The sequence below is a fragment of the Aythya ferina genome, assembly GCF_964211825.1.
Source record: "Aythya ferina genome assembly, chromosome: 19".
Taxonomy (NCBI): domain Eukaryota; kingdom Metazoa; phylum Chordata; class Aves; order Anseriformes; family Anatidae; genus Aythya; species Aythya ferina.
In genome coordinates, this window is record NC_140309.1 from 4577228 (window position 1) to 4592714 (window position 15487).

General features: G+C 49.1%; 1 protein-coding gene across 6 annotated transcripts in view; it reads right to left on the bottom strand.

Annotated features, from left to right (window-relative positions):
* Positions 1-13911, bottom strand: part of GTF2I (general transcription factor IIi) — a 79657-nt gene extending 65746 nt beyond the window's left edge. For 4 of the 6 annotated variants that reach the window (XM_084492923.1, XM_084492925.1, XM_084492924.1 and 1 more), the window contains exons 1-3: positions 8524-8656; positions 3056-3161; positions 1921-2059 (exon numbers count right to left, since the gene is read on the bottom strand). In XM_084492923.1, the coding sequence (XP_084349049.1) occupies positions 1921-2059; positions 3056-3154 (238 nt within the window). In that variant the 5' untranslated portion in view covers positions 3155-3161; positions 8524-8656. Of the gene's footprint in view, positions 1-1920; positions 2060-3055; positions 3162-8523; positions 8694-13875 lie in introns of those variants that run through there. The other 2 variants (XM_084492921.1, XM_084492926.1) reach the window with 2 other exon arrangements.
* Between the last annotated feature and the right edge of the window lie 1576 nt (positions 13912-15487).

The following is a 15487-nucleotide window of genomic DNA, read 5'->3' on the forward strand; positions in this document are numbered from 1 at the left end:
AGGGAAAACTCACACTGTACAACTGTTGCCTCCACAGTTTTACATCTTCGACCAACCAATCCTATACTATAAACTTCATGAAGTCTTCGAAGTTGTGAAAGGGGGTGATGGAATCAGCACCACCAGGACTATGTAATGCTACTATTCCTAAAAACTGGTGTTTTAAAGTCAGGTTTTCTGGAATTATCAACACTTTTGTCAACAGGAGAACACCATCTCCACCACTGAGATCCCCAGGAACTATGGGGGACTTGTACTTAAAACCACAAATGCAATGACCGAGGTTTGGTTGGCTTTATTCACACAGATCTACCCCATGATGATCAGGAGAAAGCATAATGAACACAAAGTGGAAATTGTTTAATCTTGACTACCTAACAGTATAAACATGCTGAGTATGAATATCTTGTAACTGGAATAAAGCAAAGGATTAGGATTATCAAACTCATGTAAGCTTTCAATAAACACGTGCACCTCTATAGAAACCACAGCTGGTACAGCCACATGAGCATGGATGAGCAGGCAGTGCTCCTCGTGATACTGAACCAGAAATACAGATCTGGCCAGGGAGCCTGAGCATCAGAACCCAGTTACTCCTCTACCAGATGTGCACAGCATGCTGAGTCCCCAGCACAGCATGGCCTATGATACTGCTGTACTGGCAATAACACAAAGTATCTGAAATCTCAGGGAAACCCTTTGAAAACAAAAAAAACAGGTGAAAAAACTGAACTTCCCTCCATTACTCAGCTAACAGTTTTCATAAATACCAGCATGACACTGCTAACCCTGCAAAAATTGCAAACAAAAAAGGAATGGATTTCTCTTATCTTTGATTTCCCAGTAAGGTCATAATTCTGCATTTTCATATCAGTTCATATCTTTATTACAGTCCAACATTACAGCAACTTTTCTTAGAGTAAATATACTTAGGCCCACAGAAAGTCACTGTCCAAGTGAGTGTGACCACTGCAAATCCAGCGCTCCAGCAAAAACAAATGAACTCTTTGGACAAACCCTTCAGGAGTGCTTTAGCTAGCAGCAAAAGCATTTTTAGGAGTAAATGTTTCTGTTACAGATTAAACATAGTTGCTTTGCAAGCAATATTTAATTAGTGAAGCCAGAACATTTTACAGCTGTTGTTTTTAAATTCCCTCACAGACTGATTCTTCCATATCCTGCTCTCGACCTGCATTGTCTCCCTTCCCTTAGGCAGATAAAGGTACGCTGTGTTATTGATTAAGCAGTGCCTATCAAGAACACTTTGCTAAATGAGCACAAACAATCCCCAAAGAGTCGCTGAATCTTTGAAAGTGAACTAGTGAACTCAAAATATTGCCCTGTACATAGTGGAACATGCTTTATAAACAGAAGTTCCACCGCTTCACCATTAAAATAAAATTAATCAAAAAACACCCTCCTACAGATGTAAAGGAGAACAAAAGTAACACAGTGACTTACAGTGATACAAGAAAGGGATGTAAATAATGTATTTTTGTCAAAAAGGCATATCTACTGCAGTGAAACAAGTGATCTGAAGAACAGGGATCATCTAAGTAGACTGAAACAATCCCTGACCTGTTCTGTGCCCTCACTAACCTCCACAAGAGGGGGAAAAAACACTGGGTGGAGGGGGATACAAGGGAAAACTAACGTGAACTAGGAAATGCAGAAGATGTTGTAAGGCTGGATAGCACTTCCTATTGTACTAGTTTGTCATTTATCTAAGAAATGTCAGCCACAGTTGAAATAACACCGAAGACCACTGTCACCAGTGACTTTTTAGGATATGGTTTTGCCCCAGCCAGCAGTTATAAGATGTAGCCATGATTTACAGAACTTTGCTCTCAGAAGATATTGTTATCACACAATAAACATTAAGAAGCTTGTGAAATACAAAGACACAATGTTGAAACTTACAGTATTTAACAAAATCCTTCTGAAAATCTTTCCTGGAGTTGACAAAGGCTCTTCCTCTCTCAGTTCCAACTACAAACACGTCTGTTTCATATACAGCAATACAGGCAACTTCTGCCTTGGACTTGGCAAGTTCTTTGCACTGTAAAAAGAAAAAACAAGAACTGTTTATTATTATAAAGTATAGTTAATAGAACGTATGTGGAATCATTTAAAACAGTTACTACTTCTGCTGCCAGCACTCACCTCTCAGAAGGCACTGCAAGTAACATCACATCAACTATCAGCAAAGGATAACTTACACGTCTGGAGTACTTTTCACAAGGAATCTGAAAAGCACTGCAGATCCATCAGTGAAATTCAGGCCTCATCTAGACCCAGAGATTACACTGTTTTTAATTAAAATGATTTAGTCTATCCCTTGGAAATTATTACTTCACCATTGGACAATCATGTTGTCTTATACCAACTCCAGCTTTCAGCAGAGTGTACAGAAGTCTTGTTCTTTCACAGCACACCTAACACGAGTTGAGCTGGTTGGAAAGGTGTAGTTGCAAGCAGGAAGGGCTGCTCAGTCGTTGTCCTGCTGGCTGTGCTCTGGGTCAGGCGGATTCCTCCAGAGGAAGGGAAAGAGCACACCCTCCCTGCACACATATAAGTGAGAAACTGCTGGCAAGGAGGTCAGGAAACTTGCAGTGCAAGGAGATGGCAAGATCCTGAGAAAGGTAGGGTAATCATCAAGAAGTGATCATAAAAAGTCAACTTTTCCTAGGAACTCAGAGTTTGCTATAACCCAGAAAGACACAGTAGGTACTGCCTGAGACGAAGTGGCAAAACCTTTAGGAGCTGAATGTACCCCTTGGGAAAAAGGGTTTGAAACCAATTCTCTTATACAGATCCCATTCAAAGTTTTATTGCTAAAAAGAAACAAGAAAGACCACACAGCAAAAAAACAAGACAACTGCTAGCGTGAACTTCCACAAACAAACAGAGCCACAGGAAGATAGACAGCACACGCTAAGGAAAAGATATAACATTACACTCCAGCTCCCTGGGGTGTAATTACAGCAAGATATTGCTGTAATCTTGCAGGTGCCAAGACAGAGCTGTGCCACAGCTGCTGAGCTCGCCTACTAACCATTGACTCAAGTGCCGACATGAGGAACGTAACCACCATCCTGCTTTCAGAGGGATCCTCATCATGGATGGACGCTGCTGGGGCTGTAGCTTGGGCCATTCTCCTCCTATAAAATCAAACACAAAACCTGCTCAGATACACACAGCTGTGCAAGAAATCTAACCCCTCCCTCATGCAAGAGAAGAAATAAATAAGTAAATAAATATACACACATGTATACATATATATATATTCCAAGACCCAGAACAGCCCCCATGAGCAAATATGCAGGTAAAGTAACAGGATCAAGTGTTTGCTCTTGTTTTTACACTTTCTGCTGTTTCATCTGAAGTGGAAGCCAAACGTTTCAAAGTTAAAATGCTGTGCCATGCTCAGACCAAACAGCCTCTGTGCCTAGAAAGATACTTATTAATTGATTGGACTGCTAGAGTTACAGATGTGCTTAGAGAGAAAATCAATGTAAATTCAAATAGCCAGAGATGAAAAACATTGGAATTAATGGTGTGACAACAGGAATAACAAAAAAAAAAAAAAAACAAACAACACAGCTGTGGTACAGGTATTCGAACCCCCCTGTAACTTTCAGTACAAATTTATCACTGCCTGACTCAAAAAAAACCCTCCCAAAATCACAGCCTCAAACTACAGTGTCAGCAACCAGAACAGGACATTTTATCTGCGTATTCATCAGCTGCAGGATTAATGTCATAGCTATGAAGTCCCAATTAAGGTGCTAAAGCTAAAAACCAGATTTCAGGAGTGACAACAAAGATTTAAACCTATTTTATGTACAGCAGTCAGGACTTTCAGCTTAGTTGAGTGCTAATCAGGACTTGTTTCTGCTTTTGCTGGCAGAACTGTCTATAGACAGCAATGAATATATTGAGAAGGAAGTTTTGACAGCTGCTAAGAGCACATTTCTCTGTTGGAATGGTGCAACCGATGTTTACATGGACCTAATGCAATAAGCCGACATGCCTGCAGGAGGAGAGAATCGCAGAGATGTAGCTGCTCAGCTCCACGCGCCTTGAGAAAAACACCTAGAAGCCCAGGTGAGATAAACGAGACGTTTCACAAGAGGCTGGCAGCACCTTGCTGCTCCTGCAGAACCTGGGCTCGCAGCACGGCTCGGGTCCTCCAAGGTGATGTGCATGCTGAGAAGTGTGCAGGCACGTCAGGGCAGCGTGAATAACAACCACTGCAGGTGGAAATACGCGCACGCAGTGGGAGAAGGGCACCGAGCTGTTCCTTTGAGAGGACTTACGGCACTTCAGAACTGAAATTAGGGGGTGGGGGACCCTGCAGCACCAACAGCACAAGGTAACAGGTTGGACCAGGCGATCTTGGAGATCTCTTCTAACCTAAATGATCCCACAAACATCCAGCAGCCCTCCAGCTCTCCAGACTGTCCCAGCGGGGCTTGGGACACAGAGGCAGAGGGATTACCGCCTACCAGAGGAGGGGGAGATGCTGAGGGATGGCCTAGGGGCTGTCAGAGGTGAAAGGGAGACTGATGTGACATTAAAATCCATCTTCACTGAGTTTGGGATCCAACAGAGTTCCCAAGCCCATCTTTGGAACATTTTGGGGTTAGCATGTCAATGGGATTTTGTACACCATGGTAGATTTTTGATGATGTAGGAACAATGCAATATAAAAGATGAAGCAGAACACAAGCCTGCATTTCCCTTCTCCCACGTCCACCCGCAGCCTGATGGAGTTGTTCTGGTCACTGCCACCCCCTAAGCCAGCAGGGGCACGGACACACGCACCCACCCCATCCTGCACGGGAGGGCTCAGGCTGTGCACAACCAAGGGCAAGCGCCTTCCTGCTCTGCACAGGCACCTGCTCCAGAAGAGAGGCCAAAGAATTTCCTGGGATTGCTCCTGGTCTGCAGCCATGCAGGAGGACGCTGATTATTGCAGTGACACGGAGCAGGCTGTGGTCCAGCACCCCTAACGAACCTGAACCTGGCTCCGTTTCCAAGCTTGGATCCTCGAGGCACCCCGTGCAAATGCTTTGGGGTTGGTACTGAGCAAGGTGTTGCACGTGTACGACACAAAAAGGCAGATTTAGACATCATCTGAGCGGCCAGGAGCTGGCTGCCAGAGTACTCCTATGTAATGCATCTATTAATCACGTATTACTAGCTGGTCTGGAAGATTTTTTTTAATATTGGTATAATTGCCCATAAATCCTTTGGCTTTGCCGTGCCAAGATGAGCCCCTGTCCAAATCAAGGCTTGTAAAAATGAGCAAGTCATTACAAGACACACTGGTAGAGTACCACAGATTAGCATTTAACCATTCCTGCCCAATGAGAGGGTCACTGGGACAGAGCAAATAAACCCGTGTTTCCATTTCACCAGGAAAAAGACAGACCAAACGCAGCAGCTTCCAGGAAGCCAAATCAAACCAACATGCATCCCACTCCATGTGCTTCCTGCTGGCTTCTACTTTTGAGAGCCAAAAATTAGAAATACTCAGGGCAAGAAAGAGTGAAACCGCAAGCCAATTTCCATCTTCCCTGTGCTCACACAGAGGCACGCGTGCCAATCTTGTTACAGCCACCGGTAAGGTATACTCTCTGTTAGCTGCTTGCCAGACACACAGAAAATTACAAAGTTGAGCTTTATGAAGAAAAATTGTTATTTAAGGCTATAAAGAATAGATACGGAGAATAATGGAAATACAAGCCCAGAATTGCTTTTCTTAGAAGCAAAGCCTTAACAACAGAGAAGTGGTTTTCCTTTTCAGCAGACGCAATGCACGTGGATATTCCCACAGCGATCTGCGTGTTGTTTGCTGCTCTCACTGGCTCTCACTGATCGTATCCCCTGGCTTCTCTGCCTTCTGGGCCAAGACGTGACGGCAGCACGCCGACCTGCCCCAACCCCGGCCTGCAGAGGCCGGGCAGAAGGTTCTGCCTCCCAGCTGCACACATTGATGCTCGCCAGCTATGAAGTGCAAGTGAATCTTGTTAAAAAGAACTTATCCCACCCCCCCAAAAAAAAATCTGGTATTTCTCTCCACAATATGGTTTAGTGATCCTGAAACTTACCTTTCAGAAAAAGTCAAGCCTGGTGTTTCTGAGATAACCTAGCAAAGAAGCAGTAAGGACGTGAGCCGCTGCCTCCCTGCTGCCTGCAGCTTCCCAGGCCACATCTGCCCTCGCTGCAGCACCAGATCACAGCTGAGCTACGCCAACCAGTTCGGATGACCTCTTTCTTGTTATGCCATTAATCATCTTAATATTACACAAATACTCTGTAAGCAAGAGGCTTGGGTTAACTGCAGCCACTAGGCTGCTCATCATGTGGACTGGAAACAACAACAGAAGGGCAGCCAGGCTGCGGGACACCTCTCCCTTCAGGTCCACCACTGGTTTTTGGAAGGAGGTATTTCCAGCAGTACCAGGAGGGAAGGACGTGGCCACCCCACACCCAGCAGGGTGAACCTGCTCCACTGGCCTCTCCAGACTGAGGTTGGCTCCCTTGGAGGCACAGCCCTGGGGTCAGCAGCTAAAGGGCAGCATCAGGGAAATACACAATCAGCTCTTAGCTAATATCTAGCCAAGACTATTAACCACCCTAAAAAAATAAAATAAAAAATAACTCTCAAGCAGAGCCTAGCAGCGTGTCCCGCTGCAGGTAACAGCGCTGCTCGGAGTCACGCTGCTCGGAAATACCAGCTTGCTGGAAACCCAAAACGCCACCCCAAATCCCTGCTGTGGCCTTTATGGATTTAAGCTTTCGTTTCCCCTCCTCCAAGGCAGCAGAAGGGCAGGAGCAGGGCCCTGAAGAGTCCTGGATCCCAGAGAAAAGGCCAGGTGCTGAGCGCACCCAGCTCTCCAAGTGTCGGCAGCATTTTGCCAGGGCTGGGATGGGGATGTGCTTCGTTACACAGCTCCAAACCCCTCAAAACACCAGGAATTAATTTCCATTTCTCTGGGCACTTTTAAGACACCCAGCCAGGCGTGATGGCGTTTTACCAGCCCAGGAGGCTGGCTGCCTCTGCTACTCAAGAGCCATTTAGAAATGAACCAAGCCCAACACTGTGTACTTTAACTGTGCCTCTGATTCCTCACATTCACAACCCTGCAAAAAGGTACTTAAACCTGGATTTCCACCACTTCTGGAGATCCCGCTATAGACCAACGTGTAACTGTGAAGTTTCAGAAATGAAGAAGCAGCACCTGGCCCCACTGCTCGCAGGACAATCACATCACTGGGTTTGGAGTCGTTAGGAAACCACTGCCATCAGGCTCCGTTCTGCGTTAGAGCCAGGCCCAGGAGCGGTTCGTTTTGTCTTTAGGTGTGCAGTGTCCGACAGCAGCACCCAGGCGCTCGTGAATTACAGCTAAGCCACGTAAACAGCATGAAATATTAATCACAGCAGGCCTGGCCGCCTGATAATTCCTCTCTTCACCCACTTAATTGTACTTCGCCAACATGACGATGATGCTAAATAACTGCTGCTGCTTTATCTCCCTGTGTCCACCAACAGCAACCCCACATAACGTCTGGGATGTTCATGAGTCTGAACCCCAACAGCATCGATCTCGTTATAACAGAGGTGCTGGCACATCTGAAGAGAGTGAGAAGCTCACTGCAGCAGGCTGGCCTGGGGATTTCTGTGTTGCACTGTCAACAAAAGCCCCAAAATAACTTCAGGGCAAACCAAAAACCCCTTTAGCTCTTTTAGGATTCCCACAAAGAGTTATCCAACACGACACCTCCAGCTGGGCTATAACACCTTGTAAGGAGCTAGAATTAGCTGGCAGCAGCACTGGCAGCTCACCATCACACAGCAATGAGTCCCTGCATTTGGCCATCAGCTCCCCCTGCACCTCCCCCTCGTTCCCATTACTGCACGTAACTGAACACCACTTTCCATGGGATAGCTCCCATTCGCCCTTCCCCTAAACAAAGCACATGTGCTAACACTGTTGGCAACCTCTCCTCGCCTTGCTCACAGGCTCTGAGCGCAGGAACACAGGGCAGAGCCATGGGGGAAGAGCTGGGGAACACCAGCAGCTTTGGGGGGGCTCCCCCAGCACAGCCCCGGCCCCATTGCCAGCAGCCCCAGCCCCATTCACTGCCCCACCTCATTTGCATGCCCCGCCCCCACACCTGCACGGCCCCGCCCCTCGCCTTCATTTGCATCCCCCCCGCCCTCGCCCAATCACCACCGCCCCTCGCGCAGCCCCGGCACGTGCGCGCCCCCCCCGCCAGCCAATGGTGGGTCCCCAGGGAGGGGGGGGGCAGGGCGCGGAGCTCCGCCCCCAGCAGCGGCGCTGAGGGGGGCGCTGAGGGGGGCGGGCGGAGGCCGCGGCCCCTCCCGGCAGCGCCCGGTGCCCCCGCGGGCAGGGGGCGGCCTCTCCCCGCTCTCCCCGCGGCCCCTCAGCCCCCCGCACGCCGCCCCGAGCCCTTCTCCGCCCGCCCGCCCGCTCGCTCCGGGGCTCTCACCGCTGCCGGGCTCGGGCAGCCCCGCTCCTGCTGCCGGTCCCGGTCCCGCCGGCTGGGAGCCAGGAGGCGGAGGCCAGCGGGCGGCTGTCCCCGGGGGTGGAGGTGGCGGCGAGGCGCTGGCCCCGCGCGTCCCCCTCACGGTGTCGGGCTGAGCCCAGCGCCGCTCCGGGGGAGGGGAGCGGAGAGGAGAAGGGGGGGGGGGGGGGCGCAGGTTTTTTTGTTCCACTCGCCCACGCTGCGCATGCGCAGACCGCGCGGGGGCCGCTGGGAGTTGTAGTTTTTCCATGTGGGTTTTTCCCATCACCGCGCAGGGCGGGGGGCACGGCGGTGGACTACACCTCCCGGCGTGCCCCGCGCGGCGAGGGCCGGCCCGACCCCAGCGCCCACAGGGGGAGCGCGGCGCCGGCCGCTCGGGCAGCGCGGAGGGGTCTGGGGGGAAGATGGCGGGGGGGGGGCGCCCGGCCCCTCAGGGCAGCCCCGCTGCCAGCTTCTACCTCAGATTCTCCTAAACGCCGACGTTTTGGTTATGTTCTTGTAATTGTAATAAACACGGCTGTTGTGTGTATAAAGCTAGCAGCACTCTGCAAACGCTCACACTTCTGGTTGTGGCTGGGCACGAGCAGCCCCAAACCCTCACATTTTGGGATGTCGCCAGCCCGTTATGGCGGCCGGCAGCGCACAGCAGCGGCCTGACGGCAACAAAAAAATCACAACCCACAAGCAAAACCACCGCTTTCATCACCACCTGAACCCAAACCTGAAGGTTTTGCCCTGCGGCACTGGGGTGGTTCCTTTCTCCAGCCCTTGTGCAGGGAAGGGCATAATCGCCGGCGAAGGACTGTAATCGTGAGGGCAGGAATAACTGCCTAAACCACCACAACTATTTTCTGAGGGAATGCATCAGCTCCCTTTCCATGTGCTATGTCCTTATTAGAGGTAGCCATCACTCCAGGGTGAGAGCATGTTGGCATCTCAGCCGTACCACATTACATGCACAGCCCTGACCCGTGAGGAGACACGGGACCGTGGCTCGTTTGCTTCTGTGCAAGGTTTACTTCACCCTGATGCTGGCAATTTTAACCCTGAAAGAGGGCAGAGTAACAGGGACTTGCTCAGCAGCCCAGCTGCAGGCAGTACCATGCACCTGGGCACTGAGCTATTTTAGCTAACACAGGAGATTTTTGACAGGTAACACCTCATTTCATACAGATTTAGATGTCCTAAGAGGTCCCTTCCAACCTCAACTATTCGGTGACTATGGAAGCAATAGCTGGCAGCTGCTGCCCACCTGGCTCACTGGCTACCACATGGCCCCTCACAGGAGTGGGAATTGGGTATTTCTCAGGGACAGGATCCTTCCCCCTCCTCCCTATCCGTCTGTACCACCTGAACCAGCCACATGAGCTGTGGGGCTGGGCACCCTTCAGGAAAAGAGGGATGCATAATGAGAATTGAGTCATGCTTTATTTGGAATAATGTTTACCCATTGTGGTTACAAGCCAGCTAACTGAAAAATTAGTTCCTTAAGGCTTCTATATCCATCAGAGACATTCGCTGGATGTTGTAAATCAATGCTCAGAGTAGGAATATCTTGTGTGTTTTAGTAGCTACAGTAATTAACAACTGCAACTTATTACCATGGACCGCAAGAATTTCTCCATCAATTCAGACCCTGGAAATCCAAGCAGCTTCCTTCTGAAGAAAGACATTGAACTCAACGCACAGCCTCCATGCATTTGTACCAGCAGATTCCTGAATTGATAGTTATATAGAAACATCTGACTGGTTCATCTCGATATACTTCCCAGGCTTAAAATTCAAAGGGCAGTCTTCTGGCAGAAAATGCTTTGGTCTAAATTCCCTGGTTTAAAGCATTTTGTATCACTTTGCTTTTCCCTCTACTAGTTAACCAGCTGAGCTTCAACTACAGATTGACCAAGATTTTCACACAGCAAGGCAAGAACGACATTTCTCCTAAACAGGGCAGCCAGACTGTAAAAACAAACTGTTAGAAAAGAAGGGTAGAATCTGGAGTTATTTTATTCATAAAATATAATAATAATAATAAAATCCTATTTCAAGTTCCTAGTTTCCTTCTGAAAATAAATTGAGACCAATACCAGTTTTAGTTTGGTTGATTTTTTTTTTTAAACTTACTCATTAGTTTTGGAAATCATTCTGTTTCATCCCCAGAAACATGTATTATTCTCTTTAACACTCAAAAGAGTTAGGCTGTCTTTATCAGCAGGCTTTGCTTCAACACATACAGTGAGTTACAAATTTAACCTCCAGCTAGGCAGAGCGTAGGGGATTTCAGTCAGCTCACACTTCAGATTTCTATGGGTAAATCTAAATATTCCTGACAACTTACATCTTAACATCTAGCACCTGAGAGCGAAAACCTTTGCGTGTGCCTGTTGAAACTACCAAGTCCTTAAAACCTGGTGGAGGCGTGATGGCGAGCAAAGCCAGCCAGATCCTCGCTGCTCCCCAAAGAGCTGCTTCTCCAGGCAGACGCATCTTTCCTTGCACAACTTCTTGGGGGCTTGTTACAGATTTGATCCCAACTCTTTCCCCAGGTATTGCCGTTTATATGCCTTGGGTTATCAGCCAGGGTGTTTTGCCATCTTTCTCTCCAAACAGCTTTGTTTCAGGATTCCCAGCATAAACTTTAGGCAGGGGAGAGGAGAGAGGCAGCCCCAGTGCATCAGGGAACAAAACCAGTGCAGAGTTATGTCGTCTTTTATACTCTGTGCAGAAGCTCAGTTCAGCGTCAGGCAGCCCTGTGCAGCTGTCAGTCCCTGAGAGCACAGGGTTCAGAGCTCCCCGCTGTGCAGTGCTTCTGTTATATCTAGATGCGATGTCTTTTCTTCTCCCAAGTTATTATTTTTTAAAATTTCAATTCCAAAACCACCATGGCTCCACAACAGCCAAAACTAGTGACATACTCTACATTTGAGAACACTGGTGCAGGATGGACCAGGACGGGGCTGCATTGCTGCAGCCCACGTCTCTGTAGAGCAGAGCTCCAGGCACGCTCATCCCGTGTGCCCTTACTCATTTTCCTTTGCTCCAGTTGGCTCAATTCCTTCTCAGCTTTCTTTCACTGAGCTTTTCCTCTGTTAAACAGTAAGGACATCCTGTATTTTCGCTTGGAACACGGTGTGCACGATAAGGCTGGTGAACACATGGGCAGTACAAATATTTGGATGGTGAGAGCACAGCTGGTTTTCTCTGATCACTTGCTGCTCTGCCCTCAGTTAGGGATGCTCTGGGACATTCAGCAAGGATGGGGCAGCGAGCCCCGACTGCAGGGTGCTCCTGGTCACCCCCCTCCACCACATCTGCCTTGCTGTCCCCTCCAAAGCGATGACCTTAACTCAGGAGCCTCCCGTTGCCATTGGTTTTAGTGTCTCTATAAAGCCCACCAAGCAGGCAGGAATCCTGCACTGGCTCTTGTGCCGCAGTCTTTCCAAAGAAAGAAGCATTTTAAAATCATTTTCCTTTTGTGACAGAGGATTATGGTGATAGTAAATATGCACTGCTCTAAATATCAGCATTAACAACAACAGCAAAAACTAACTCACAAAAAAATAACCAAACTTGACACATCATCTGAAACTGCAGGTGCCAGGAATAGGTCCTGGGGACTTCTAAACGCATCTCCTTCAAGCACAAAAGCAGTTACTTCGGAAATACATGGCAGATCTGTGCAATGAGATGCTTGGGTGAGCACAGCAGTAAATGTGAACATCGCGTGGTTGTGCCTCATATTCAGCTGCTCCCGCAAACTTATTGAGACAAAATTACTGTTTTTTCCCCCCCCCCGTTATTAGGAGGAAATTAGATTGGGAGTTTGCCAGCAAGGCTTTATCATCTGAGGTTGTTTTTTTTTTGTTTTGTTTTGCTTTTTGTTTCCTCCTCCTTGCTCCTCACCAAGCCACCTTTGCCAGCAGAATCACAAAGCCTAGCCCAAGCTGCTGACGAACAGACCCACAATTTTCTCCTACATGTCTGATACAAATACCCGCAAGCTGGAAGAGGGATTCTTGAACTTGTTTGCTGTAACGGAAGGAAGACCTTTCTAATGACCTACATTTCTAGGAAAAGGGACTTCAGGAGCGTTTTTTTTTTTTTTTTTTTTTTTTTTTTTTTAAACAGTACAGAACTATTTTGTGGTAAACTGTAATACATATATTTATGTATACACACTTATACCAAAGCCAAATAACAACAAAACCAACAAACAACTTCAGGAGCCACGTGCCTCCGGTTTGTTATTTCAGCCCTTCTCCCCACGCATGTTCCTGCGTTAGGAGCTCACAGGGATGGGGATGGCAGCCTGGCTGCCACCGGGGTCACCTCTTGGGCTCCCTGACACCTCGGTAGTGCTGCTCTACCTGGGCCTTCTCCCCTCCCCACGTCTCCTCCCAATGGAGCCGAGCCCACCCGATGCAGAGGTGAAGCAGCTTAGGACAAGCACAGAGGGGACGCTCCTGCAGCATCTCAGTGCCACCCGCCTGGGGGCCTTCCCCAGGCAAACCCCTTTATTTAGTTTTGGGCTGAACACACTCGGCTGTCACTGTTACTTACCCGTGTGCCAATCTGTTAGCACTTCTGAACATCACTGACTTATTGCATCTTCATCGCCAATTAGTCTGCACGCTATCGACATTTGGGCGTGAAGACGACTGGCATTTTATTTTACTTTATTCTGTTCTGGCTGCAGTAGAAGACTGATTTACTGACACAGGCAGCAGCAGCACAAACAGCAGCTTAAAATGAGTCGTTAGCATCATTAGAGCAAGGGTCAGGCTGCTGGCTGCAGATGAGGGCTTTCCTGAGGATCTCATCTCAGCTCCGGCCCAGCCTACGCAGGGCTTTGTCAGAGAAGTCCTGTGCCACCCCATGGCAAAGCAGCGATGGTGCTGCCTGCGGCTGTTTTCTTAATTCTCCTCATTCATTTCCAAATGGATCGCATTGATTCGGTCAGGGGTAAGAGGGAAGCATGCTTTGGAGAAGCTGAAGCAGGACAGGAGAGGCCACCACCACGAGGCACCCGACCACAGGGCTCCCGGTGACGGCCAGGCCCCAGCGAGCAGCACTGGTGTGGCACAGCCACACGCAGGGGACAAAAGCAGTCCCTCAGTGCTCGCCCAACGCAGGACCCAAGAGGATCGGAGCAGTGGGCCCGGAGCAGCGCTGACACCTCAGCTCGGGTTCAGCAGGACCAGCACAAACAGAGGCACAACCAAAAGCGCCCACCTGGCCTCCCCCAGCACAGGCCACCTGTGTCCCTCCCAGCTCAATCCCTGGAGCAGGGCAGGAGGTTCCTGCCCCCATGGGCCTTACCAGCCTGGTAGTCCTCAGCAGATCTTGCTGCCAGGCTTCTCCAGCCTCCCTGTGAGCCCACACCAGCTTTCCATGGCACCCTTTGGCGCTACCATAACCAGTCCTTGAGCAACAAACACCCCCACTCCCCTCAGAAACCTCCTGCCCAGGCTATTAATGAGGACTATTAATGTGCAGGTTAACGAGCAGCCTTGTTGCCCTCCTGTGACCCACAGCTGCTACCTGAGATGTCTGGCAGTCTTTCTGCCCCACTTTCCCAATGGTAAAACAAGGCAAGGGCTGCCCAGCACCAAGTCAGCCATGTCCCAGTCCCAGTCCCAGTCCCACCACGAGGGCTGTGGAGCCACCTTGGTGAGGCTGCTGCAGGGGCCTGGGCCTGTCCCACCTCAGAGGACCCTCTGCTGGGTCTTACCGTGTGAAATAGAACCACATAATTTTAATGATCACAGGGGTTCATTGCACTTAACCCTCTCCTCCCCCCCAAACCCACTGATGAAAATATATTAATCGTAGCCTGAGCTCAGTTTGGCCACATCCCTCTGCCTCTGTACCCCACGGAGCTGCCAATCTGCCTCCAAGGCAGCTGTTTCAGATGTGAATTTAACAAAAACAGTTGTAATTGTCCTGGAGAAAGCACCCACATTGGGACCCTGGACATCTTGCTATGGGAACGGCTTTCTTCTGCCTCATGCGGTCCTGTGCACTGGCACAAGGCGAGCCCCAACCCCGCTGCAGGCCTTGGCTGAACCCTTCCAAAATTAAAAATGAATAAATAAATAAAAATACAACCAAAGAGCTGCTTCTCTGGGGTGGGGAAGCACCAAGCCCTCTGGCGTGGCTGCAGCAGTGGTTTGTGACACATTTGCCCTCTCCCCGCAACGTTTCGCCTTGAAGCGTTCGCTCACACATGGATTCGGGCTCTGAATGGAGGCGCAGATGCTGTTTATGCTGTTCTCTAGCATCTCGTTGCACTATATTTTTAAAAAATGATCTGAATCAAAGCGCTCATTCTTTAATTAAACTTCATTTAGCTGCCATCTGCCTGGGATCAAAATGGCTTCATGTTTTGCAACTCTTAATGAGGATTGTTATTGGATTTGTAAACACATAAACAACAACAAAAAACCACCACCAAACTCTTTGAAAAGTAATAAATGAGGAACGCGGCTTAAGTGTTAAGATCTGCATCTTCATCTCCTAATTGTAACCGAGCACATCCCATTCAGCAGATAATCATGTTACACACAAAAAACGTGTATAAAAATACCCTGCAACTGGAGGACCGAGGGGAGGGAAGCTGGGGGAACCACGGCTGAGCGAACCCAGCCCTAACGCGAGCTGCGGCGTTTTGGCAGCAGGCAGGGTCAGCACCACAGGCTCCTGTTCAAGCGCAGGCACCGGTGGTGGGAGCTTCCTACCCCAGTTCCGGACAGCGAAAAGGGGGTGCTGCAACCCTAAAACCCCCAGAAATTACAGTGGAAACGACTGCTATTCGCTCCCAAAAATGTAACTGTTGTCTGAGCCCAGCAGCTTCAAAACCCAGCCTGGGTATGGTGGAGGTGGCAGCCACAGAGCATCGTGCCCCATCGGGCAGGGCTCAAGCTGCCCCGTG